This window comes from Ranitomeya variabilis, chromosome 3 (genome assembly GCF_051348905.1).
Source record: "Ranitomeya variabilis isolate aRanVar5 chromosome 3, aRanVar5.hap1, whole genome shotgun sequence".
Taxonomy (NCBI): domain Eukaryota; kingdom Metazoa; phylum Chordata; class Amphibia; order Anura; family Dendrobatidae; genus Ranitomeya; species Ranitomeya variabilis.
In genome coordinates, this window is record NC_135234.1 from 201,940,338 (window position 1) to 201,967,105 (window position 26,768).

General features: G+C 40.7%; 1 protein-coding gene across 1 annotated transcript; it reads left to right on the forward strand.

Annotated features, from left to right (window-relative positions):
* The first annotated feature begins 21,721 nt into the window (after positions 1-21,721).
* On the forward strand, positions 21,722-26,010 carry LOC143815617 (potassium voltage-gated channel subfamily A member 2). Its single transcript, XM_077295002.1, has 2 exons — positions 21,722-22,210; positions 22,962-26,010. The coding sequence occupies exon 2, from the start codon at positions 23,094-23,096 to the stop codon at positions 24,591-24,593; it is 1,500 nt and encodes a 499-aa protein (XP_077151117.1). The 5' UTR covers positions 21,722-22,210; positions 22,962-23,093; the 3' UTR covers positions 24,594-26,010.
* Positions 26,011-26,768: the final 758 nt, after the last annotated feature.

The window sequence follows — 26,768 nt, forward strand, 5'->3', positions numbered from 1 at the left end:
CCCCCTGTGTCCAGCGCTCTGCCTCCCTGTGTCCAGCGCTCTGCCCCCCTGTGTCCAGCGCTCTGCCCCCCTGTGTCCAGCGCTCTGCCCCCATGTCCAGCGCTCTGCCCCCCCTGTGTCCAGCGCTCTGCCCCCCCTGTGTCCAGTGCTCTGCCCCCCTGTGTCCAGCGCTCTGCCCCCCCTGTGTCCAGCGCTCTGCCCCCCCTGTGTCCAGCGCTCTGCCCCCCCCCTGTGTCCAGCGCTCTGCCCCCCTGTGTCCAGCGCTCTGCCCCCCTGTGTCTAGCGCTCTGCCCCCGTGTCCAGCGCTCTGCCCCCCCCTGTGTCCAGCGCTCTGCCGCCCTGTGTCCAGCGCTCTGCCCCCCCGGTGTCCAGCTTTCTGCCGCCCTGTGTCCAGTGCTCTGCCGTGGCCCCCCGGATCGCCGCTCTCAATTTAAAAAAAAAAAAAAATGTTCTACTTACCTCCCGCGCTCCTGCTCTGTGCACGCAGCTGCAGCGTGCACTCGCCGGTGACTGACAATGACGTCAGACGCCGGCGACATGCACGCTGCGGCTGACGTCAGCTGCCAGCCTCAGATTGGCTGGCGGCTGTTAACTATTGACGTGCGGGTGCGGGCCCGCACTTCAATAGCGCTGCAGCGCCGGCCGCAGCTAAGGGCCCGGTTCAGCCTGCGGCTGCCGGTAGGGGCCCGGTGGGCAGATGAGACGGGGCCCGATGCGGGCCCCCTCTGCCCACCGGGCCCCATACGCCAGTCACGGCTGTAATGCCCTGATGGCGGCCCTGCCGAGGAGAGATGAGTATGAGCTTATTTATTTTATTTTAAAACACCACATTTTATTTGATGCAAATTTAATCTCTTTAATAACTTCAGCAAAATTTCTCAAATCAGGACATCCATTAAACTCTACATAGTGACATATGAAGATTATTTTACTTTAGTTAACCTAGCAACAATGATCTCCAGAATTAACTTTCGAGAAAAGAAGAGACTCCACCACCAAAATCCTCTTCAAAATTCTTTTTTAAAAAGAAAAACTCCCAAAGCGGGAAACTGCTTGAATCAGCTTGAGGCTAGGCACTGTCAAATGAAAAGGCTTTAAAAAATGCTTTAGGCAAATAAAACCTCTTCCCATATTCCTCAAAACATCTTAAAAACTGATTAAAGAATTGATTCAGTAAAAAACATACTCCTCTAAAAATTTCAAAAATAGGACTACTTCAAAAAGTGGTTTCCACTTGAAAACTCATTGGAACTGTTTGAATAAAAAAACTTTGTGTGATCATTAGTGATTATTATTATTATTATTATTATTTATTGTTAAAGCGCCATTTATTCCATGGCGCTTTACAAGTGAGGAGGGGTATACATAATAAAAACAAGTACAATAATCTTGAACAATACAAGTCATAACTGGTACAGTAGGAGAGAGGACCCTGCCCGCGAAGGCTCACAATCTACAAGGGATGGGTGAGAATACAGTAGGGTGAGGGTAGAGCTGGTCATGCAGCGGTTTGGTCGATTGGTGGTTACTGCAGGTTGTAGGCTTGTCGGAAGAGGTGGGTCTTCAGATTCTTTTTGAAGGTTTCGATGGTGGGCGAGAGTCTGATGTGTTGTGGTAGAGGGTTCCAGAGTAGGGGTGATACGCGAGAGAAATCTTGTATACGATTGTGGGAAGAGGAGATAAGAGGGGAGTAGAGAAGGAGATCTTGTGAGGATCGGAGGTTGCGTGCAGGTAAGTATCGGGAGACGAGGTCACAGATGTATGGAGGAGACAGGTTGTGGATGGCTTTGTATGTCATGGTTAGGGTTTTGTACTGGAGTCTCTGGGTAATGGGGAGCCAGTGAAGGGATTGACAGAGGGGAGAGGCCGGAGAATAGCGGGGGGACAGGTGGATTAGTCGGGCAGCAGAGTTTAGAATAGATTGGAGGGGTGCGAGAGTGTTTGAGGGGAGGCCACAGAGCAGGAGGTTGCAGTAGTCAAGGCGAGAGATGATGAGGGCATGGACTAGGGTTTTTGCAGATTCTTGGTTGAGGAATGAACGGATTCGTGCAATATTTTTGAGTTGAAGTCGGCAGGAAGTGGAAAGGGCTTGGATATGTGGTTTGAAGGAGAGATCAGCGTCAAGGATAACCCCGAGGCAGCGAGCTTGTGGGACTGGGGAGAGTGGGCAGCCATTTACTGTAATGGATAGGTTCATTGGGGGGGTCACGTGAGATGGGGGAAAGATGATGAATTCTGTTTTGTCCATGTTAAGTTTCAGAAATTTAGCGGAGAAGAAGGATGAAATAGTGGACAGACATTGAGGGATTCTGGTTAGTAGGGAGGTGATATCTGGTCCAGAGATGTAGATCTGTGTGTCATCAGCATAGAGGTGATACTGAAAGCCATGAGATTCTATGAGCTGTCCCAGGCCAAAGGTGTAAATGGAGAAGAGCAGGGGCCCAAGGACTGAACCTTGTGGGACTCCGACAGAGAGGGGGCGAGGTGAGGAGGTGGTGTGTGAGTGGGAGACGCTGAATGTCTGGTCTGTTAGGTATGATGAGATCCAGGATAGGGCCAAGTCTGTGATGCCAAGGGATGAGAGGGTCTGTAATAATAGGGAATGGTCCACTGTGTCAAAGGCAGCCGACAGGTCGAGGAGGAGGAGAACAGAGTAGTGTCGCTTGCTCTTGGCGGTTAAGAGGTCATTGGTGACCTTAGTTAGCGCAGTTTCAGTGGAATGGTGTGACCGGAAGCCAGATTGTAAGCGGTCAAAGAGGGAGCAAGAAGAGAGATGGGAGGACAGTTCAAGGTAGACGTGTTGTTCCAGTAGTTTTGAGGCATAGGGGAGAAGTGATATAGGGCGATAGCCAGATACAGAGGATGGGTCAAGAGAGGGCTTTTTGAGGATAGGTGTGATGGAGGCATGTTTAAAGCTTGAGGGGAAAACACCAGTTGTTAGTGATAGGTTGAAGAGATGGGTTAGGGTTGGGATGAAGATTGTGGTGAGGTTTGGGATGAGGTGGGATGGGAGCGGGTCAAGTGCACAGGTGGTGAGATGCGATCTTGAGAGTAGAGTGGCGAGTTGATCTTCTGTAATGGTGATGAGCGAGTACTAAAATACTAAGGTTCTCGTTACTCAAGTCAAGCAGATCGTAATGGAATGGAGTATGATTGAAGTCAATGGGAAACTCGAGCATTTTTCCAGCGCACCCATCCCCCCCGGAGTTCTGGAGGGGGTCTAAAATTGCTGAAACGATGTAAGCAGAGCTGAAATGACATGGGAACAGCATGTGGATTACCCCTGGAAGCATCCAGAGTGTGAAGTTACTTTTACATACTGACAATAAAACATACAAAACTGAAGTTAAAATAGATTTAACTAGAAAATTTGTTAAGAAACATTCTTTCCAGGAAAATGACTTGTATATGAGGCAAAATACATAAGAGAAAAAAAATGCTCCTACATACCTTGGGCTATGTTCATGCTCAGTATTTTTGCTGTGTTTTTGCATGTTTACATTGCTTTCAGTACTGAAAAAAAATTCAACAGGAAATGTAATTTTATCATTTTAATATCTTATCTGGTCATGTGGTGTGTGAGATATGATCAGACACATTGAAAGTCACATTTTTGATTCAGGGCCAACAGGCAGCCATCACTATATGTAGAGGGCCATCAGGTGGCCCTTTCTCCTGTTAGAGGGCCAGCAGGTGTCTTGTTGACAGATGAGACCAAGTTAGTTTTTTGGTAAAGCACATGATAAATGGAATGAGGCCTACAAATAAAAGAACACAGTAGTTACAGTCAAATATGGTAGAGGTTCAAAGATATTTTGTGGTTGTTTCACTGCCTCTGGTCCTGGATGTCTTGACTGTGTGCAAAGCATCAGGAAATGTGAAGATTCCCAAAGGATTTTGGATCGCAATGTAGTGCCCAGGGTCAGAAAACTGGGTTTGCATCCTAGGAAATGGGTCTTCCAACAGAACAATGATCCCAAACATACTTCAAGAACCACCCAGAAATAGATGGAAAAAAGCACTGGAGAGTTCAGACGTGGCAATTCCAGCTCCAGTGGCATAACGTCTCCTACCCTGACCTCTTACATACAGATGCTAGTGAGAAACTGTGAATGGGCACATTATCAGTTAGTTTTGCCTGCTTTGATGAATTTCTGAGTAAAACACCACAGAAAACATGAATCAGTCAATGAGTCCATGAAAAAAGCAGCAGCGAATATTAGGTTTTATAAGACAATAATCCCTAGACTAGATGCCTGTCATATGCTATACCTACTGCCACCCCTCACCCTACACTAATTGCAGATAAGAGTGGTATTATTGTAGAAGATTTGAATTATTGAAGATTTCAATTGGCCCTGAAAGTTGTTTTTTTTTTGTACGTGACAGCAACAATTTTGGAGAACGCAAGTAACACTGCCAGCTCTGAGTACATATCACCATAAAAAACATGAATTGGTCAATGAATGCATAGAGAAAAGCAGCAAGCTTAGAATTTATAAGGCTATAATACCTCAATGGATGTCGTAATACACTATCCCTACTGCCATAAGAGTGGTATTATTATAACTGAATGGAATCTATTTGAATTAGCCCTGAGCAAAAGTGATTAGTTTAACATAGCAGCATCAAGGACTGTTATTTTATCAACCCTCCTGGGGAATATAGTGGAGCTTTTCACATCTACTCAGCCAGATATAGAGAAGACCAGGATATTCTGTGGTTACTGTACAAACTCTCCCCAGCTGTGAAATTCTGTATGCAGTGTGAGAACTTCCTTTGTGATAACCGCCTGACAGCCGACAACAAGACACTGGATCATATATTACTAATAGAACACAAAACTTCCAAAAATGTTCCCTTAACCCCTTTCTGACCTCGGATGGGATAGTACGTCCGAGGTCAGAAGCCCCGCTTTGATGCGGGCTCCAGCAGTGAGCCCGCATCAAAGCCGGGACATGTCAGCTGTTTTGAACAGCTGACATGTGCCCGTAATAGGCGCGGGCAGAATCGCGATCTGCACACGCCTATTAACTGGTTAAACTGGTCAAACGCAGACAGCGGCATTTAACTACCGCTTCCGGCCGGGCGGCCGGAAATGATCGCATCGCCGACCCCCGTCACATGATCGGAGGTCGGCGATGCTTCAGAATAGTAACCATAGAGGTCCTTGAGACCTCTATGGTTACTGATCCATGGTAGCTGTGAGCGCCACCCTGTGGTCGGCGCTCACAGCACATCTGCAATTCTGCTACATAGCAGCGAACATCAGATCGCTGCTATGTAGCAGAGCCGATCGAGTGGTGCCTGCTTCTAGCCTCCTATTGAGGCTATTGAAGCATGGCAAAAGTAAAAAAAAAGTTTAAAAAAAAGTGAAAAAAATAAAAATATCAAAATAAATCAATAAAAAAACCCTCAAACCTACACATATTTGGTATCGCCACGTTCAGAATCGCCCGCTCTATCAACAACAAAAACCATTAACCTGATTGCTAAACGGCGTAGCGGGAAAAAAATTCGAAATGCCAGAATTATGTTTTTTTGGTTACCTGGTCCACTGCAATAATTTTTTTTTTTTCATAAATCTTGCTATTATGTGCGACTGAAAACATCCAATGTGTTTATTTTAGCAATATTACCTTTCATCATGCTGTAGCAGCACATCTTCAGTGCAGGATCCAGCTCTCATGGGGTTAATCCACAACTTCCTTTCTCCTGAGTTATTGTGCTCTAATACTACAAGTTCCATGATGCATTGCACAGGCTTCTAAGCATGAACCTACCATGCCCACTCCAAAACACACCCAAACCCCTCCCTCCTCTCCCTCCTCTAGGTTCAAAAAGATTTGTGATGTCATTTCTGTCCAACCCCGACGTACCGACGCATACTGTGAAGAAAATGCCTGACGTTGGCAGTGGAGGCAGTCTTAAGACGCTTCTGCTGCTTCATTGTAAGGTCCGGGGAGGAGGGGGCGGAGTTTCGGCCGCGCATGCGCGGTCGAAAATGGCGGTCCCGACACACAAAAAAAGTTACATGCAACTTTTTTTGTGGCGGCGGTGCGCCAAAACACAATGCAACCGTGTTTTCTATGGAGAAAAAACAGACAACTTTGCAGGATGCGTTTTTTATCCACAACGACGCATTGCGATGTGCAGTGCACAACGCTAGTGTGAAAGTAGCCTTATCTGTAACTAACACAAAAATATATATACAATATAAAGGATGTGTGCTTTAAAAATTTGAGTGTGGAAGAAGGAATTCCAGTTTGAGTCTGATTACCAAAATAGGAGAACAAAAATGGTTGATTTTTCATTTTCACGATAGTAAATGAGGCGAAATTGCAGTATCTGGCAGAGCTGCACATGTGGTTAAGTCATCGTGCCAGTGAAAAATATTAATTGGACCATGGAACAAATATGAAAACCCAAACCCTAGGAGAAACTTATTTGTGATGGATCACATCACTACTGATAATGGTAATAATGAGAAAGCATATCATCAGAGCAGAAAACACAGTGCCCAATAACCTAAAGCTGGGCTCAACATCACATTTGGACAATCCATCGAGAGGCCAAGGGAGAACACTCCAAAACATACTAGTATAAGCTGAGACTGCAGAGGAAATATCCAGAGCAAATAAATGTATATAAAAATATATCAATTTATCAAAATCACAGGGACATAATCACACATATATAAAAATACAACATACAACACATAGATAGGTACCAGAGTATATATAAGTACCGAAATCAGGTAGATGGCAGCATGTACATCACTAGCTAGATCTGAAAGCTTTAATATCCGTAAGAAAGTGCATAGTGCTTATGTAATCAAACAGTATCGGGGGTAGGATATTGGGAAAGAGCAAAAGATGCTCCACCTTGCGGCAGGTGCTCAAAATTATATATCCTACAAATTATCCCACCATATCCAAGCCTGCTCTTACCCATGGTCAGATACTAATGATTCCACGAGCCAAGCACCAATGAGCGTTTCGTGTCGGCTTCCTCAAGGGGCCATGTCCAAAGGCCAATTTGCCGTATCTAGCAGAGCCGCACATGTGGTTAAGCCACGGTGCCTTTGAAAAATAATGATGGGACCATGGCACAAGTAAGAAAACTCAAAACCTAGGAGAATCTTATTTGTGAGGGATCACATCACTACTGATAATAATGATAATCGTGAAGACAATAAATTAAGATGTGTGTGTAGCCAGCCTCACCACCACTCCACTTCAGGTTGGATAGTTGAGCATAATTCCTTTAAAAATTGCAATCACTCACACAAATATTAATAAAACAAAAAACAATTACTAACACTGGTCAACACAAAAAAAATCATCAGCAAAGGTCACTGCATTTCTGAGACGGCAAGTCGCCTCAGACGAAGTAAACAGTTCAGCCACTGTGGTGTAACTGAGTGAGGGTCTCCACAGAGAGAGAACCTGAAAGCAGCCAATATCACACTGAGAAACTGCCTGTCTGCAAATGTTCATCTGTAAGGAATAGGCTGACCCGTGTACCTCACAACTATATATAGTTATCTACCAGATTACCTCCAGTAAAATCAGTTCTAAATACAAGCTGCCTCTGTCATCTCTGGGGAAATATCTACATATAGTCGGTCGGCTCATCGCATTTTTTTTTTAGTTTGTCACCACCATTGAACTGAACTTACTCTACTGTTTATTCTAATTTAAAGGAGAAAAATGCCCTGACAGTGTATCAATCATCCGAACAGATTCTGCTATGTGTGTGGTTCTTTTACACCAAAAGGCCAAGTATGTTCAATCACTCATGATATTAAAAAGATGTACCAGATGTACTTTAAGTGTCCACTTGGTGATCAAGACAAAAGCTGGGCCCCTCAAGTGATATGCTCAAGTTGTTCAAATGGTCGTCGTGACTGGCTGAATATGAGGAAAGTGGCTATGCCATTAGCTGTTCCCATGATTTGAAGAGAACCCAAAAATCATAGAGATGACTGCTACTTTTCTTTTGTCAAACTGAAGGGCTTTTCTACAAAGAACAAACATAAGATTAATTACCCTGAACTTGAACCTGCGATCAGGCCAGTTCCACATGATGGTACCTTGCCAGTTCCTGTACCACCGTTGTCTGGATTGGATGAAAATGAAGTAGAATATGAAGACTGTGGAGCTGAAGCTACTGGCGAAGACATAGAGACCTCAAGTCAAGATGAGTATGTACTTGATGGAGCAGCAGAGCAGCCAGAACGCTTTACTCAACATGAATTAAATGATCTCAGCAGAGACCTTTCATTGTCAAAAGATAAAGCTGAACTTCTTGCATCTAGGTTGAAACAGAAGAATCTTCTTCGTGATTATGTCAAAGTGTGTTATTACCGAAATAGAAGTAACACTTTAACACAATTTTTCACAGTTGATGGACAAATTGTGTACTGTAACAATGTGAATGGCCTCTCTGAAGAGCTGAATCAAGAGTATTTTGTTGCAGATTGGCGATTGTTTATTGGCTCATCCCAGAGAAGTTTGAAAGCAGTGTTGCTTCACAATGGAAATATGAAACCATCAATCCCTATTGCTCACTCATGTCATCTAAAGGAAAGTTATGAAAATCTGTCAGTTGTTTTGGATGCTATACAATATAAGCATCATCAATGGAATATCTGTGGAGATTTGAAAGTGATTGGTCTGTTAAAGGGAATGCAAGGAGGTTTCACAAAATATTGTTGCTTCTTGTGTTTATGGGACAGTAGAAATACAGCAGAGCATTATGTTTGTGATGATTGGGGACAGAGAAACATCTATGCTCCAGGTAGAGACAATGTTCTGCATAATCCTTCAGTTGCTCCAACAAAAATCTTTCTTCCACCACTACATATAAAGTTGGGATTGAGTACAAACTTTGTGAAAGCCATGGCAAACACAAATTCACAAGGGTTCTAGTACATTTCACACAAATTCTCCAGCATTTTACCAGCAAAACTGAAGGAAGAGGTATTTCTTGGTCCTGAGATCAGAGAGCTTATGAGAGATGATGTGTTTGAAGGAACTCTAATGAATTGAGATCTTAGAAAAGCTTCACTGGATCTGTGAAAACTTCTTAGGAAAACAAAAATCTCCAGAATATGTTGAAGGTGTTGAGGAACTGCTAAATGCCTACTAATGTCTTGGATGACGCATGTCTCTGAAAATGCACTTTTTGCATTCACATTTAGATTTCTTCCCTCAAAATCTTGGTGATGTAAGCAATGAACAAAGCGAGTGGTTTCACCAAGACATTGAAGTAATGAAACACTGCTACCAGGGTTTTTGGAATGACTCAAAAACAGATTTCTGTTGGATGTTATATAACCCTGAAAAATCATATCAATGACAGTCTAATGTCAAGCACTTTTAATTTCTGCTCATATTTTGGTTTCTATTTTGTGAAATTATTTTAGTTCAATAAAAACTGTTTTGTAAGGTGAAGCATTTTTTTCTGATATGTAGATTACATGGACATGTCCATGTCCCAAGACTAAGAGGAGCCTAATATGTCATGGACCTCTGTACCCCACCCTGGTCATGTCCCTATACCCCAACTAAAGAGCCTGATATGCCATGGACCTCTATACACCACCCTGGACATGTCTCTATCCCCCACGATTAAGAGCCTGATATATCATGGACTCCTATAACCCACCCTGGACATGCCCTTATCCTCTAATGGAGCCTGATATATCCTGGACCTTTATTTGCCTCCCTACCCCGTCCTACGATTTTTACCATTTACTTTGGCAATGCTAACGTACTTAGTCCTGCCAATAAAGCTCATTTGAAGTTTAATTTGATTACTGTTTTCTTAATGTCACCAGTATTTTTACTATACCTTATAATAATGATGCTGCCCCATGGAAACTTTACATGCTACAGAAAAACTATATACATTTTTGAAATCAGGACAAAAAGATGATTCTTAAAAGTACAAAGTCACCTGTGATGATTACAAAAAAGATTTTTTGTTGACCTGTGTAATTAATGTTTTAATTTAATTGTAACATTATGTAATTTTATTAAATGTATGCCATGCCTAAAACACAGCAATGGAATTGGAGCCAGTAATGGTGAACAGTAAGTTCAAGTCTTTAAGTCTGTCTATCGGACAAAGAGTTAAGGAGTTAAAGTGTAATCAATCACGCTAGCTCTTTTCTAGCTGGAAAAGCTCTAACATGATAAAAGGTGTCTGTACAGGATCAATATATGGCAGAGTGCCAAAATCAAAGAACTCCCAGACTGGACAAGTCTTCAACCCTGGGCTAGAAATCCTCCTGTCCCATTCATTTCTCAGTGGTGGACGAGAAGTGACAACCTCTCTGGGTGCCACAAAAGGACTGTCATGTTTAGTCATTAAAACTATTGCCAAGGCAGAAGACCTATGCTGCAGGTTCGGTTACATACATGCAGCAGCATGGCTTGTAGCGTAGATTATCAAGCAGACTAAATTCTTCCTTTCTGGCCCCTTGTAGATCAGTCTCAGTCACTGTACAGGAATCTGGTAAAGAAAAAGACATAATACTAGCATACTACAGAAGTTTACTTTTTGGTGATGTGTCTGTTGACAAGTTTTCAACAATCTACAGTAGAAAACTCAACTTTTTTAATATGACATGTATAGAATCTTTTATATCCCTGTAAAGGGGTTGTCTCAAGTTCATAAATGGGTAAATTTACAAAGTGCTTGAAAAAACAAACAACTTTGCAATTTACCCCTTAAGATACATGGAGATACATGATGGAGATACATTTTATAGTTTACAGTTCAATACCTAGGTTATCGGCGACCCTACTGTCCAACAGTGGCCGATTACCTAGGCAAGGTGCACATGGTGCCAGCAGACTCTATACTTTATAGCCTACTTGTGCTGCTATGAAGCTGGCCAGATCTATCAGTCCCTCCACACTTCTCCCATGCTGCACCAGCATTGTAAAGTGCACAATCTGGTCTCAACTGTCAGTCTTCACTGATGGCAAGCTAGGGGACAAGATGTGTGCTCTTGAAGATTCATTTTGAGACAACCCCTTAGTACAACTTTAACATCATGAATACAGGATGAAAACCCACTCTTCTCAATAGGACTAGTATTATTAACAAATTGGAAGCCTTCTAATGTCACTCTCTCTTAACTGCAAGGGGCTGAGTGGTGGAACCCCCTGTGGCAGGGACCAAGGACAGCATGGAGGGGCGTAACTTAGCAAATACGCTTAAGCTTTTAATGGTAGGGTTAGTCTTGGCTTCAGATAAATGCCAATTGCTACTCCAGAATGGACCTCCGGCACACGGCAGATGACCCCCAAAGGGGCAGGAAGCTGTAACAGCAGGTGCAGGCAGGTATGGCAGGTACTGGCAAACACAGCTGGTATACAGGGAAGAAGGTGCTGGTATGCCCGATTGAGGTGGAAGCAGGCAGATTCTGGTGAGCACTGCTGATGTCCAGGTAATCAGGTGCTCTCAGGCATGGCTGATATACAGGCAGGTGCTGGCGGGCCTGACTGATATACAGGCAAGCAGGTGCTGGAGGGAACAGCTGATATGCAGACAGTCAAGTGCTGACGGGCATGGCTGATGTACAGTTAGGCAGATGCTGGCAGGCACGGCTGATATACAGTACCATCTTATTCCAGTAACAGATGACTGCCAGCAAGGTAGTAGTGGTAATGGTTTATAATAAAAAATAACCTTTAATAATACTATTAAAACTCATTTGAGACAAGAAAATGTGGGCGCAAAATATTGGTGGTTAACAATTACCTTTGATTTGAGGACCGGTTTGGTGGGTTGAAAGTTTGATGGTGTGCACGTCCATCCCCCATCTGTGGACCAACAGAGGAATTGTATGGAGCATCTCTCAAGACCGGGAGAGTCTGCTTAATATAAGAACCGGGTGAGATTGTTCCATTTCAGAGATGCTTTTTTTGTATGAAATCATCATGCGGCAATGTATCTAGCAAAGTGGTACAGATTTAATATATACAAGATTTCTGCAGGGTGTGATTTGACATCTGTAGACTATTGAAAATATCTGGTACAATCACATATGGTTCAGTGAGAATCAGCATGATGAAAAAGAGCACCTGTCTTTATATTTATATTGCTTTGATATAATACAGTATAGATGAGGTTACCTTCTGAGGGACAATTAGGATCTAATTAAGCAATATTTTGCGCCCACATTTACCGATAATGATAGGGCTTAGTGGGTGTCCTCTATTTTAATATATGTTGGTCTGTTGTTTTTCTTGTTTTTTCTTGTCTCAAATGAGTTTTAATAGTATTATTAAAGGTTATTTTTTTTTTTATTATAAACCATTACCACTACTACCTTGCTGGCAATTAATTTTGGATTGGTAGAATTTTTTCAGCCAGTAACAGATGACGCTTCATTGTCAGATTAAGGACAGATTATATTTTCCTTTTCTGAAATTGGACAGAAAGGTTTTCTTCAACAATAGCCTGTTAGCATCTTTGCATCATCACACCATCACTGTCAGGTTTGATTGTGCACATTTTTTGTTTGTACAGTGTAATCTCCTAAAAATTTGCAAAGGTATAGACTACATATGTGACAGGACCCCCTATTATAAGCCTTATTGACAACTTTTTTGTAAAACTCAAACTATAAATTTATTAAAGGGTTACTCTAAGAAAATTAAGTTATATATAACCAGCACTGGAATCTCTATGACTCCGAGATTGGTGTTCTGTAGAACCACGTGTTGACTGGGGTGAAGCAGTGCATGCTCAATTTCCACTCTATTCATTGGTTATAGGACTTTTGGAAATATCTGAGCACTATGGAGGTCAAACCTGCACACCTCCAATCGAATCAAAACAAGGCTCTACAGAGTTTGGTTCCTGGATTCCATAGACCCAATCTCAGGATTGCAGGAGACCCCACCAATCAGTAAGCGATCCCTTACCACATGGAGGGGGATAGCTTAATATTATCACAATAAACTTTTAATGAACATTCAGTCATCTAAAGGCCCGCCATGTAATACTTCAAATATGTAACCAGAAACGGCTCCACCTGGCCAAATCAGCTGTTTCTTGTATATTGAAAGAGGTGGGGATCCAACATTTCATATTGTATTTTTACATACAGTCATGATTTCCAATATATTTTTATAAATAAGGATGTTAAGTTGAGTTGGAATGTCAAGGACATCAAGAGCAACCATACACACCTATAATTGCATATGTCTGGGTTAATGGTTTAGTGGATAAAACGTGACTCTCTCTGTGGTCTCCTAGTATAATTTAATAGCTTTTAATTATCAGATACTGAAAGAAACCCCGGACTTCAATATTTAAACCCCTGTAGGGGATGTCAACAATCAAGGGTCCCTGGGTTGAATCCTCGTAGTCACCAGACAAAGTAGCAGGCTGGCAGGAATGGTCAGGTCACCAAATCAAAATCAGAAAGGCAGACAAGGAACCAAATCGTTAGACATAAGAATCATCAGTAAAAGGTCAACTTCCAGGATATTATTATCTACATTTGGCAGCTCCAAGCAGTGAGCTGGGAGTTTTAGCAGGGCATAGTGCAATCCCATAGTCAAGGTAGAGAGCTGATTACTCCAGGTGCATAACACACTTTCCCACAATGCCAGACTGGAAAGCACTACAGTTCTCTGCCTCTTTAGTCTCAGTGCTTGGTCCTAATGTCTATCGCATCACCAGTGCCACCCACTGAATGAAAACGGCGGTGCCTGGTGACAGAAGCAGTTGTCACAGGGTCGGCTAATGAGTAGAAGTGGGAGTGCTCAAGTGATCTAGCTAGATTAATTATTAAAATGGTTGCCCACTACTAGGGCAACCCAATGTTAAATATTTTAATCCCCATTGTAAAATCAAAACACCATACACTCTGCTCCCGTAATGGCAGTCGGTCTTCTGGGGCTTGAGTGAACCCTGCATCCAATCAGCGTGAATCCCTACACCTATTCCTGAATAGGTTAAGCTTGTCACAAACAGAAACACTTGTCTGGTGTGTAGTGGGTGAGCCTCTTACAATTTTTTGCTATTTTGCTTCTATCCATTCTGACTCTCATTTCACGGAAACATTATTCGGTACTCCTTTTTAAAGCAGTCTATACATTATGTCTCGTTGATTTTGCACACATTTATTAACCATCATTATACTCTTTTAGGCATATACATTTTTTAAATATTGTCTTATTGTTGCGACTGATGCCTTTTTACTATGGGGGTTTCCATGTCGGATCACCCATCAATATGTCTTTGTGCCTGTTCTGTTGGACATATTTATGCTTTTGAACCTCCATTTACTAAAAGCTAACTTTTAAACTTTTACCCTTTTGCAATTACTTTGCTCCCTACACGTTTTGAGGTTTTTTTTTTGTTCTTCTTTCAACACAGAATAAGGTAAAGCTTCTTATTAAGTGGATCTATACTTCCAAAATTCAGAAACCATCTTAAGCGGCAAATACTTTTCAAAACATAATAGGGGATTTGTTTTTTATCTTGCATCAAAATGTACTACGTAGACGGATTGGAATCAAATAGAATTTTTAACATTACGATCAAAGAAAAACAATGCAAAACTGATGTATTGTGTTAAGCCCAGTGAAGGCCTGATGCATGACACAAGCACTAATTCTTTGAGTTCTTTGAATCCCTGTGTCATGCATCAACCCTAAACTTCCTTCAAAGGGCTTTCTTTAGGTATAGCATAGTACATCAGTCTGAGTTTTTTTTAGTTTCTTTTTTATATACGTTAACATGTGTTATTATTGTTGTTTCTGCTGTTTATAATGTTAAATATCTGAATACATGCACTGAGTATTACCAACTAATTTCACAACGCATGTTTTCATTATTCCCTGCTGAATTCACTAAAAGAAGCCTTCCACCTAAACATGTGCATATGTGTGTGTAGTGTAGTGAGTATCTACTATATAATTGTCTAAGGGTCACTTCCGTCTGTCTGTCTGTCTGTCACAGATAATCATTGGTCGCGCCCTCTGTCTGTCATGTAAATCCAAGTCGCTGATTGGTCACGACCAATCAGTGACGGGCACAGTCCGGCGGCAAAATGGCCGCTCCTTACTCCCCGCAGTCAGTGCCCGCTCCATACTACCCTCCACTCAGCGCTCACACAGGGTTAATGGCAGCGGTAACTGACCACGTTATGCCGCTGGTAACGCACTCCGTTACTGCTGCTATTAACCCTGTGTGACCAACTTTTTACTATTGATGCTGCCTATGCGGCATCAATAGTAAAAATATCTAATGTTAAAAATAATAAAAAAAAAAAAATAGTTATATACTCACCGTCCGTCGGCCCCTCGGATCCAGAACTGGCCTTTCCCGCTCCTCGCGACGCCCCGGTGACCGCTCCATGCATTGCGGTGTCGCAAGATGATGACGTAGCGGTCTCGCGAGACTGCTACGTCATCATCTGTGAGACCGCAATGCACTCTTGAGACCGGAGCGTGCGAGGAGCATCGGTAAACGCTTCGCCTGGATCCGGGGCCAACGGAAGGTGAGTATATAACTATTTTTTTATTTTAATTCAATTTTTAACAGGGATATGATGCCCACATTGCTATATACTGCGTGGGCTGTGCAATATACTATGTGGGCTGTGCAATATACTACATGGGCTGTGCAATATACTACATGGGGTGTGCAATATACTACGTGGGCTGTGCAATATACTACATGGGCTGTGCAATATACTGCTTGGGCTGTGCAATATAGTGCATGGGCTGTGCTATATACTGCCTGAGCTGTGTAATATACTAAGTGGGCTGTGCTATATACTGCGTGGGCTGTGCAATATACTATGTGGGTTGTGCTATATACTGCGTGGGCTGTGCAATATACTATGTGGGCTGTGCAATATACTGCGTGGGCTGTGCAATATACTATGTGGGCTGTGCAATATGCTACGTGGGCTGTGCAGTGTACTACGTGGGCTGTGTAATGTACTACGTGGGCTGTGCAATATACTGCATGGGCTGTGCTATATACTACGTGGGCTCTGCAATCTACTACGTGGGCTGTGCTATATACTGCATGGGCTGTGTTATACACTACGTGGCCTGTGTTACACACTACGTGGGCTGTGTTATACACTACATGGGCTGTGTTATACACTACGTGGCCTGTGTTACACACTACATGGGCTGTGTTATACACTACGTGGGCTGTGTTATACAATACGTGGGCTGTGTTATATACTGTGTGCGTGGACTGTTATATACTACGTGAGCTGTGTTATATGCTACGTGGGCTGTTATAAACTGCGTGGCTGTGTTATATGCTATGTGAGCTGTTATACACTCCGTGGGCTGTGCTATATACTACGTGACTGTGCTATATACTCCGTGGGCTGTGTTATATACTACGTGGCTGTGCTATATACTCTGTGGGGTGTGCTATATACTCCGTGAGCTGTGCTATATACTACATGGCTGTGCTATACACTACGTGGCTGTGCTATTTACTATGTGGCTGTGCAATATACTACGTGGCTATGCAATATACTGTGTGGCTGTGCTATTTACTACGTGGGCTGTTATATACTACGTGGCCGGCTGCGAACAATCAGCGACAGGCGCAGTCTGGCCGCGAATTGGCACGGGATTTGAACCACGCTTCGCTAATTGGTCGCAGCTGGCCAAATCCTGTGTATTCAATGTATTATTCTAAAATCTTCATAAATAAACTACATACGTATTCTAGAATACCCGATGCGTTAGAATCGGGCTACCATCTAGTATGTTAATATACTCACCTAATGCGGTCTTCTCCGGGATCCAGCACCGTTCTGCACCTCTTCCGAGTCACATGACATCAATTCAGACTCTCTAAATCACACTGTTCTTTGTATGACCCAGATGAGGCTTATACTGTAAAAGAGACTTCTGGCTCACGCATCGATCATAGTTTGAGCCAAATTATCTGAAGAGCAGTGGCGTCACTCTGAAGAGGATCGAAATGGCACTGGATACTGGAGAAAATGGCAGTAGGTGAGCATAATAAATGGAATCAGCGGGTATTTGCTATTTCATCTAAAAGCAGTATAATGTAAGATACCCTGATTACAATGATGTGCCACTTATTAGGATTTTTGCTGCAGTAGTTCCAATTCAACCAGTGTTTTATCATCAAGAGACTATCACTGCCTGACTAGGTCTCATGTGCCCATCAGTCAGACTAATTTGTGTAACTCCACCCCCACCACTGATTGGTAGCTTGCTGACAATGTACGGTGTTCACAGAAAGCTGCCAATCAGTGATGAGGGTGGGGTTATACACAGATCAGCATTCTGATCACTGCTACATCTACAGCAGATAATACAGGGATTCTATCAAAATTACACCAAGCAGTCCTGTAACTAATACATCTTTGGAATCAGGCTTCCTTGCCCTATATTATACCGTTTCAGATTACATAGTAAAAACCTGCTGGCAGATTCCCTTTAAGACACTGACAGTATAGTTCATACACATATACATGGGTTTAGGGGGAAAAAGTTCAAGTCCATGGGAAGGTCCTTTTTTAACAGTGAGTATATCGCTGGAATCTTTCCTACTTAACGAAGCTCTCCCATCAAAATTTGTTAATATATTACAATTATCATATTATATGGCACTGTGTACTTACTATTTCTCATTTTGCCTTTCTACCCAACTAATTCTTCCGTTTTCAATTAGGTCTATGACATCACATGATTAAAAACTGACTAGTTGAATCCTTCTAAGCTCTGTGTACAAACAGGAGGTCAGTTTTCCCTGAAAGAGCTATAAGTCACTGAAAAGGTCCCTGGCTTCCTATTTCTAGGTAGAGCAGAGAAAAGAGAAGAATTATCTGGGTAGAAAGGCAAAATGAGCAATTGTAAGTACACAGTGCGATATAATATGATGACTGCAATATATTAAGAGGATAAAAACTTTGATTGGAAGAGTGCTTCTTTAAAGAGTATGGTAGTTTTAACTCATAACACATAACACACATAATGTGCCACTATATGACATTGATTACACAGATGCTACTAGTGGAGAATATTTTCATAGTATGGTGTCCAATACAGCATGCCACAGTTTTACTAACCAATTCATATGGGGAGAAGCCCTCCATATGCCTGGATATGATACTGAGTGCATGCGATGGGACTGTACAAGTATGTCCCCATATCCCCATAGCAAGGTGAGAGTGCTGTATTATGGCTTCAGACACGTCATAGGTAATACAATATTGCTGTGTGAATGAAGTCATTTTTTTTAAAGTCAACTCAGTATTTTAGGTGTTAAAGAATTAAAGTAGGTTTCGATCTAAATCCCATATATGCTACATGAGTAATCTATTATATTGCATCTGTAAATTGACGATGATGGAAAATATCTGAGGAATGTAAAGATTCTTCCACAGCACAGACAAGTGGTCGGTATTGTGGGGAACTGATAGAAAAGCTTCATCCGTTTAGGTAAACTGCTGTCAGGTGCGGAAGAGATACCATAGTGCAGTGAAGTCTTTATGTATGCACTGCATGCCTTACTGCAGAACCAATTGTAAGTTTCTGCTCCCCCCACCCATTAAGTAAAGGTTTACCACAAACTGGGAAAATGGATGCTTCAGAATTGGAATAAAAAAAGGGTAAATCAAACATGGCAATTACCTCATTGCATGCAGATTGTGACCTGTTCTTGTCTGTAAGAAAGAATTAGTAATTGCATGTATAATCTGGGAGGCCAAGCGCCTGCAATGTGGTTCATTATCATCAACACTGTGCATGCTGCTGTGATGAAACACCAATTAAGGCTATTTGCATAGGAGAAGCCAAATTATGGGGTCATGGGCCATATTTGTAGCTATTCCATGCAGAAAACCTTTAATCAGTGTCTTGCAGCAGAGATGGAGGACAGTTCTTACAGATAAAGGCTTAATTCGCTGTTGTTTATTGGGAGGTGGAATGTAAGTATTATTCCTCGAGGCTGTAGGATTGATGCCGATTGTTGTATTCTTCTATTGTTATATGTTGTGATTTGTTTACAGTTTGTATGTTCCTATTGTTATATATTGTGATTTAACTGCTTGTATGTTTCTATTGCTATAAGTTGTGATTTGTTAACTGCATGTCCCGATTGTTATATGTTGCGATTTGTTAACTGTTTGTATGTTGCTATTGTTATATGTTGTGATTTGTTAACTGAATGTTTCTATTGTTATATGGTGTGATTTATTTACTGTTTGTATGTTGCTATTGTTATGTGTTGTGATTTGTTAACTGTATGTTTCTATTGCTATATGTTGTGAATTATTTACTGTTTGTATGTTCCTATTGTTATATGTTGTGATTTATTTACTGTTTGTATGTTCCTATTGTTATATGTTGTGATTTGTTAACTGTATGTTTCTATTGTTATATGTTGTGATTTGTTTACTGTTTGTATGTTTCTATTGTTATATATTGTGATTTAACTGCTTGTATGTTTCTATTGTTATAAGTTGTGATTTGTTAACTGCATGTCCCGATTGTTATATGTTGCGATTTGTTAACTGTATGTTCCTATTGTTATATGTTGTGATTTGTTTACTGTTTGTATGTTCCTATTGTTATGTGTTGTGATTTGTTAACTGTATGCTTCTATTGTTATATGTTGTGATTTGTTTACTGTTTGTATGTTCCTATAGTTATATGTTGCGATTTGTTAACTGTATGTTTCTATTGTTATATGTTGTGATTTGTTTACTTTTTGTATGTTCCTATTGTTATGTGTTGTGATTTTTTTACTGTTTGTATGTTCCTATTGTTATATGTTGTGATTTGTTAACTGTATGTCTCTATTGTTATATGTTGTGATTTGTTAACTACTTGTATGTTTCTATTGTTATATGTTGTCATTTGTTTACTGTATGTATGTTCCTATTGTTATGTGTTGTGATTTTTTTACTGTTTGTATGTTCCTATTGTTATATGTTGTGATTTGTTAACTACTTGTATGTTTCTATTGTTATATGTTGTCATTTGTTTACTGTATGTATGTTCCTATTGTTATATGTTGTGATTTATTAACTGATGTTTCTATTCTTATATGTTGTGATTTATTAACTATGTTTCTATTGTTATATGTTGTGATTTGTATAGTTTTATCTATTTATTTTTTATTAGCCTTTTGTTATATCTGTTGCTACATTATCCCATAGAGAATTGTTCTGCCTCCATGGTGACATCTTAGATTGATGTGTTTCGCATTGCATGGTGTTTTACCAAGCTGTTATTGAATCATAAGAACATGGCTCATTAATGGAATCTGTAGACTATACTTAATAGGGAATTCCAGCCTTTCTGTGCAGGGGACTGTAAGGAATGTACTATCTCTCTGATGTTTAGGAAAGGGAGGTGATGGATTGGAAAATGGATTGCTAGTACTCCTTATTCTCCATTAGAAGAAGGTCTATTATATTAAAGAATCCTGTGACCTGAGGCAACAATACTGGCATTTCAAGAAAATCTAGTGGCCGACGTGAAAAGTGGAATTTATTAAGAAATTGTGTGACGCCCCACCTGTCCCCAGACTAATTCTGTAATCCCTGTGCTGTGAAGACATAGCTGTGTAGCTGCTGTAGGTAGAACACTGGAGGGATTTACTTTAACCTCTTAAGTACTAAATCTTTGCATTGTGTAAAAGATCAATGTGGCGCAATCGATGCATTTACCAGCATCCTCCAGCAGTGAAACGGTAGAAAGAAGGAGGAAGAACTCGGGATCTCCCCATTACAACGTCAGCAATGAGTCTCCTGTTGTGTTAAAAAAAAAGGCTTCACCGTGATCTATACATAGTGCATAATATATTACCGTTCATTTTTGTGCGTTTTACGTGTGGCGCTAGACCTAATGACACGTTTCACAGCAGGGTGTATCTTAAATACGCAGTATTAGATTTGCTAAGATTCTTTTTGCAAGAGATCAAATGTCAGCTTGCTGTCTGCTGTCAGTAAACCTATCCAATTGATTCAAGGCTCAATACCCTGGCAGCTCATTTGTTATGCAGAATACACTTGAATACACATTTCATTTGTCTTCTCTCTGAGCTGTGTGACCTGGGCAGGAGACAAAAAGCCTGCTTTATTGCCGGAGGGGTGGGGATCCACAACATCCTCCGAGAACAGTGGGCGAATATATGCCCTAGATTGTTGTTATGAGCAACGGAGAAGACTTTCTCCCCTCCGAAACAGTGTTAACCATATATAATCTTGTACTAACTGCCCATTTCAGCTCCGGAATGACTTCTAGGTCAAAACTGAAGGACATGCCTGGTTTTATATCTTGGTATTTAGATATGTTTCCCTCCTCCTTTGCGTTCTAGATATGGAGAAGTTACTGTAAAAGATGAACAATGAGCCATACATATTGCAGACAGGCGCCCTGCTTCTAGACATAGATGATTTTGTCAAAAGGTCATATTTAGTTTTTCAAGTTCACGTTATTCCAGCAGTGGCACAGTGTTTCTCTATGCAATTGGTGGTTCCAGGCTAGAACCCAAGGGTTCTCCAAAATGTAAGAGCACCAGGAGTATATTTCTAGGAGACATGTTTGAGTAGATACAGGTATATAGACATGTTGTGATGGGTTGATGTTCTATGGATTCCTAGGTTTCATCTCTTCTGCTCTCCCTGTAATGTGGGATGTGCTGTGAATTCTGCCTCTTGTTTTGTTGCAGTGCAGAATAGCGAAGCATCATAACGCAGGCTGACAAGGGGGAAGGCTGTGTGACTACTGCATCTGGAAACTGGGTCTCTGCAGATGTTTCATGATGTACCAGCTCTACCTAGCTCCTGCTTTTTTATTCCTTACCACCAGGCAACGTCACACCTCTTGAGGACACCAGACCATTTTTTTTTTCTTTCCTTTCTTTTTTTTTTGCTGAGCTTAGCATCTTCCATTTATCACATTATACATTTGAACAGAGGCTTTTTCAAGAAAGGGAACCTGCCAGACCAATCCTATCCATTCACTTCAAGAAGAATGAGCTCCTCTTACCAAGGAAATCCCCCATTTTAGCAACAGCTGATTCTATTTTTTGGGGGGATTCTTAGGATCATTAAATGTATAGGATGCCAGAAAACCTGTTTTTCTTCATTGTATTCCCCGGAGAACGGATTCTACCTAGTCTGGTTACTAAGAAACCTGGAGGATTGTTTCTCAAGGTAATGTCTTGTTTCATTGCTTTCTCTGCTTCTAATATAAATGACACCAGGTTTTGATCTTTTTCCATATTTATGGTTATTACGTTGTATGTTATAACACTTAGGCGTGTGCTTTAACCTTTTTACATATTTTTTTGTATTATATAAAGATATATGTATAGCCTAATAAAATCATTTAGATTATCTTCTATTATTCTGAGTCACATTATGTCGTTTGCAACATAGAAAAATTCCTTGATGATGATGGATGATGGGATATTAATAATCTACGTATTGCCATGGCATTATGTATTAGTGTGCCATATACGTCGCCTGTATTAATTCATAGGTTATTAAGTGCATTACATATATATTTATGTCCTGTGACCTTCCATTACAGATCGGGCAGACACCAATTTTGAGATGAATATCCTTGTAGAATAAATATATGCTGTATCCATACAGGACGCTTTTTAAACTGGCCTTGTAATGTATATTACTTAAGATGCTCCTGGGATGTATTGAGTGCAATTGGAGAGCAATAATACCCTGCCCTAAAATACTGCAATTTTGATGCTGTAATATAAGAGGCATACCTTAAATCTATACAAGGCAACTGGGAAATGTTCATTGATTGTTGGAGCATTCTGCATATTCTCCTTGATAGTTTATTTTAAGTTTATAGGTAAAGGGTACAGTATGTAGCAGCCATCGCTCCAGAGATATGGAAATTGGTTATCATTGTTTTAACTATTATCTCCTCTTTTTTTAGGCGAGAGGTCCTATGCCTCTCATTTTCCGAAAGCCTTTCCTATCCTGAGTGCGTATATCCACAGTGCTTCATTGTGGTCACATTTCAACAGCCAACCAGAAGAACTAGGTTGTGCACTAATTTGGACTAACTATGACAGTTGCCACTGGAGATCCCACAGATGAAACATCCGCTTTGCCAGGTCACCCACAGGACAGTTATGACCCTGATCCTGATCATGAATGTTGTGAGAGAGTTGTCATTAACATTTCTGGCCTTCGTTTTGAAACTCAACTCAAAACCTTATCCCAATTTCCTGAAACGTTGTTAGGGGATCCTAAAAAGAGGATGAGATACTTTGATCCTTTGAGGAATGAATATTTCTTTGATAGAAACAGACCAAGTTTTGATGCCATCTTGTATTTTTACCAGTCTGGGGGCAGATTAAGGAGACCTGTGAATGTGCCCTTGGACATCTTCTCGGAGGAAATTCGGTTCTATGAACTTGGGGAAGAAGCTATGGAGATCTTTAGGGAGGATGAAGGATATATTAAGGAAGAGGAACGCCCTTTGCCAGACAATGAGTTTCAGAAGCAAGTATGGCTTCTTTTTGAATATCCTGAAAGCTCTGGCCCTGCTAGGATTATTGCAATTATATCAGTTATGGTGATCTTAATCTCCATTGTGAGTTTTTGCCTTGAAACTTTGCCTGTTTTTAGGGATGAGAATGAGGACATGCATGGGAGTGCTGTAAAATACAATCCATATTCTAACAGCACAGGCCGATACCAACAATCAAATACCTTCACAGATCCATTCTTCATTGTTGAGACACTTTGCATCATATGGTTCTCGTTCGAATTTTTGGTTCGTTTTTTCGCCTGTCCAAGCAAAGCGGGATTTTTTACCAACATTATGAACATCATTGACATAGTAGCTATCATCCCTTATTTTATAACGCTAGGGACAGAACTAGCAGAAAAAACTGAAGATGGGCAACAGGGTCAACAAGCAATGTCTTTAGCAATTCTTAGAGTAATAAGACTGGTAAGAGTATTTAGGATCTTCAAACTTTCCCGACATTCCAAGGGCCTTCAAATTTTGGGTCAAACGCTTAAAGCAAGTATGAGGGAACTAGGTCTTCTAATATTTTTCCTTTTCATTGGTGTTATTCTTTTCTCCAGTGCTGTGTATTTTGCAGAGGCTGATGAGAGAGAATCTCAGTTTCCCAGCATCCCAGATGCCTTCTGGTGGGCTGTGGTTTCCATGACAACAGTAGGATATGGAGACATGGTCCCTACAACAATAGGTGGCAAAATAGTAGGCTCCCTCTGTGCAATTGCAGGCGTGTTAACCATTGCCTTACCAGTTCCTGTAATAGTGTCCAACTTCAATTACTTCTATCACAGAGAGACAGAGGGTGAGGAGCAAGCACAATATTTGCAAGTGACCAGCTGTCCAAAGATCCCTTCTTCCCCTGACCTTCAAAAAAGCAGAAGTGCCTCCACGCTAAGTAAATCTGATTACATGGAGATCCAAGAAGGAGTTAATCATAGCAATGAAGATTTTAGGGAGAAGAATTTAAAAACTGCAAATTGCACCTTAGGAAATACTAACTATGTAAATATAACCAAAATGCTGACTGATGTTTGACAGGTCTGCTTCTTGCAAGTGTACGGAGCAGCTGCAGAATTTGTGTAATGCAATAATCTGCTAGGTAATACTTTTTCTAGATGTGTCAATTCTGCATGGAAAGCAATAGTTGTGTAAGTGATGTTTTATTGCATCTGCAACAAATACTAATTCACGGAAACATCTATTGTCAACTCTGGTAGGCCCGACTAACCTGGTAGTATTCTTGACTAGGGAATATTTCAATTATGATGAGGCCGTCAGTACGCTTCACTTTATATACTATGGGCATCTCAGCCAGCATAGTGTGTAGAGCCGAAAGAACTCAACTGTACGACCTCTTGCAACACATAGGCGTCACATAGCTCCGTGACACCATAACATTATGAAGAACACTTTTCACAGGAGGTTCTGCAGCAAAAACTGACTTGACTGCCATGGAGACATTGACGGTATCACTTATATTTATTAAACAGCTCCTAATAATTACACTTAAAAGATGGCGGTTTCCAAAGAAATATACTTCACAATGAATTCATGGATACTATATTACCTTGGCAAGAAACTAGTAGTCCAATATTAGCTAACTCTATGGGATGTGCACCACACATCCAGTAGAGATGTAAACTATAATTGCACTTAAACGACCAATGCACATATGTACAGCGCTACATTTCATGCTTTAATAATTAAATAGCTGATTTAAAAATGGCCTTCCATATTTTAATGAGGAACATATATATTTTTGTGTTAAGGTTCTATTATTTGTATATCAAAGCTTCGATATTTGGATTTTTATTTTTTGAAAAACTGTAGAAAACAAAACGCTTTGCTGCACTGCAGTGTGTCTCTGCTGGGATGTATAACACAATGCTAACAGGATCTTAATGTGTACTATGATCTGCAGACCACTGAGGAAGAAATATGGCTCCATGGTCTACTGCTTCTTAGTTAGGAGAATGACCTCATTAGAGGGCTGTGGCCTGGATGGATGGATCAATAGTACCGAGAAGCCTTCTCCCTTCAAGGGGACTTGATGCACGGGGTGCAAAGGTTAAATATGATCAGATTTGCTTGGGACTGCAATAAGACCATGGTTAGGGTAACCCACGTATATAATTCCAACTATATGTAAATTACCTGCATGCATATGTTAATAGTCGTTCTTTACTGCGTCTAACAATCTCGTTAGACGGTAGTTCTCTATAAAGTGGAGAAGCTCCTCTTGAATATGTTCCTACTTCATGCCTGCACATGGAGAGCCCTGGTTGAACACTTTGCTACATATCAGGTATTATAGAGGTATACAGTACCTTGCAAGCTAAAGTGGACCAGGCCTCCACTGGTGTGAAGGTTTCAGGTGTCGTGTTAGAAAATCTAGTATTCTATCACACTACTATACTCTTGACTACATTCCATTTATAAATTAGTAACTGTGAAAAAAAAGCAAATAATGCATGGATGATTATTGCATGCACACACTATCTATCTATATGCATATAATACATATATATATATATTCCAACACACGCAGACACACATGATAGACATTCAGTACATGCACATATCCATCTTAGCTGGAATTATTATCCTACAGTTTTATCACTGTTTCTACTTATTTATTCGTGAACTGCAGTACATCCTTATAAAAAAAACTTCCTTATAGGAATACAAAACTCAGAATCAGGAAAAGGGACACGCTGATTGTACATTTTATCTAGAGGTTCAACGTATAAAGTCAAATATGCTTGCACCAAGGATTGTACATACATTTCAGGGAAACTTTGTTACACTTGAAAGTATATCTGTTGTATTGTTCTAGTCGTATGAAAACGGTAGGATAAAGGACACACAGAAAAACAACATCATGTTAAATAAAAATATTACAAAATATCATTTGATTGGCCATAGGCACAAATGGCACCCTAAGCTTTGCACAAGATATATGTTCGTGCGTGAGTGTGTATGCATGTGCATGGGGATAAATGTTTCCATAGGTAGAAGAAATGACGAATTCTGTAAGATACGTGTATATACTGTATATATATATATATAGATAGATAGATAGATAGATAGATAGATAGATATACACATGTATATTTAATATATCATTATGTGCATATATAAATATATATGTATATATAGTATATGTGTATATCTATCTATCTATCTATCTATATATATATATACTAATAT

Excerpts from the sequence above, each read along its gene's own strand:
- LOC143815617 (XM_077295002.1), top strand. The coding sequence starts at position 23,094 with ATGACAGTTGCCACTGGAGATCCCACAGATGAAACATCCGCTTTGCCA.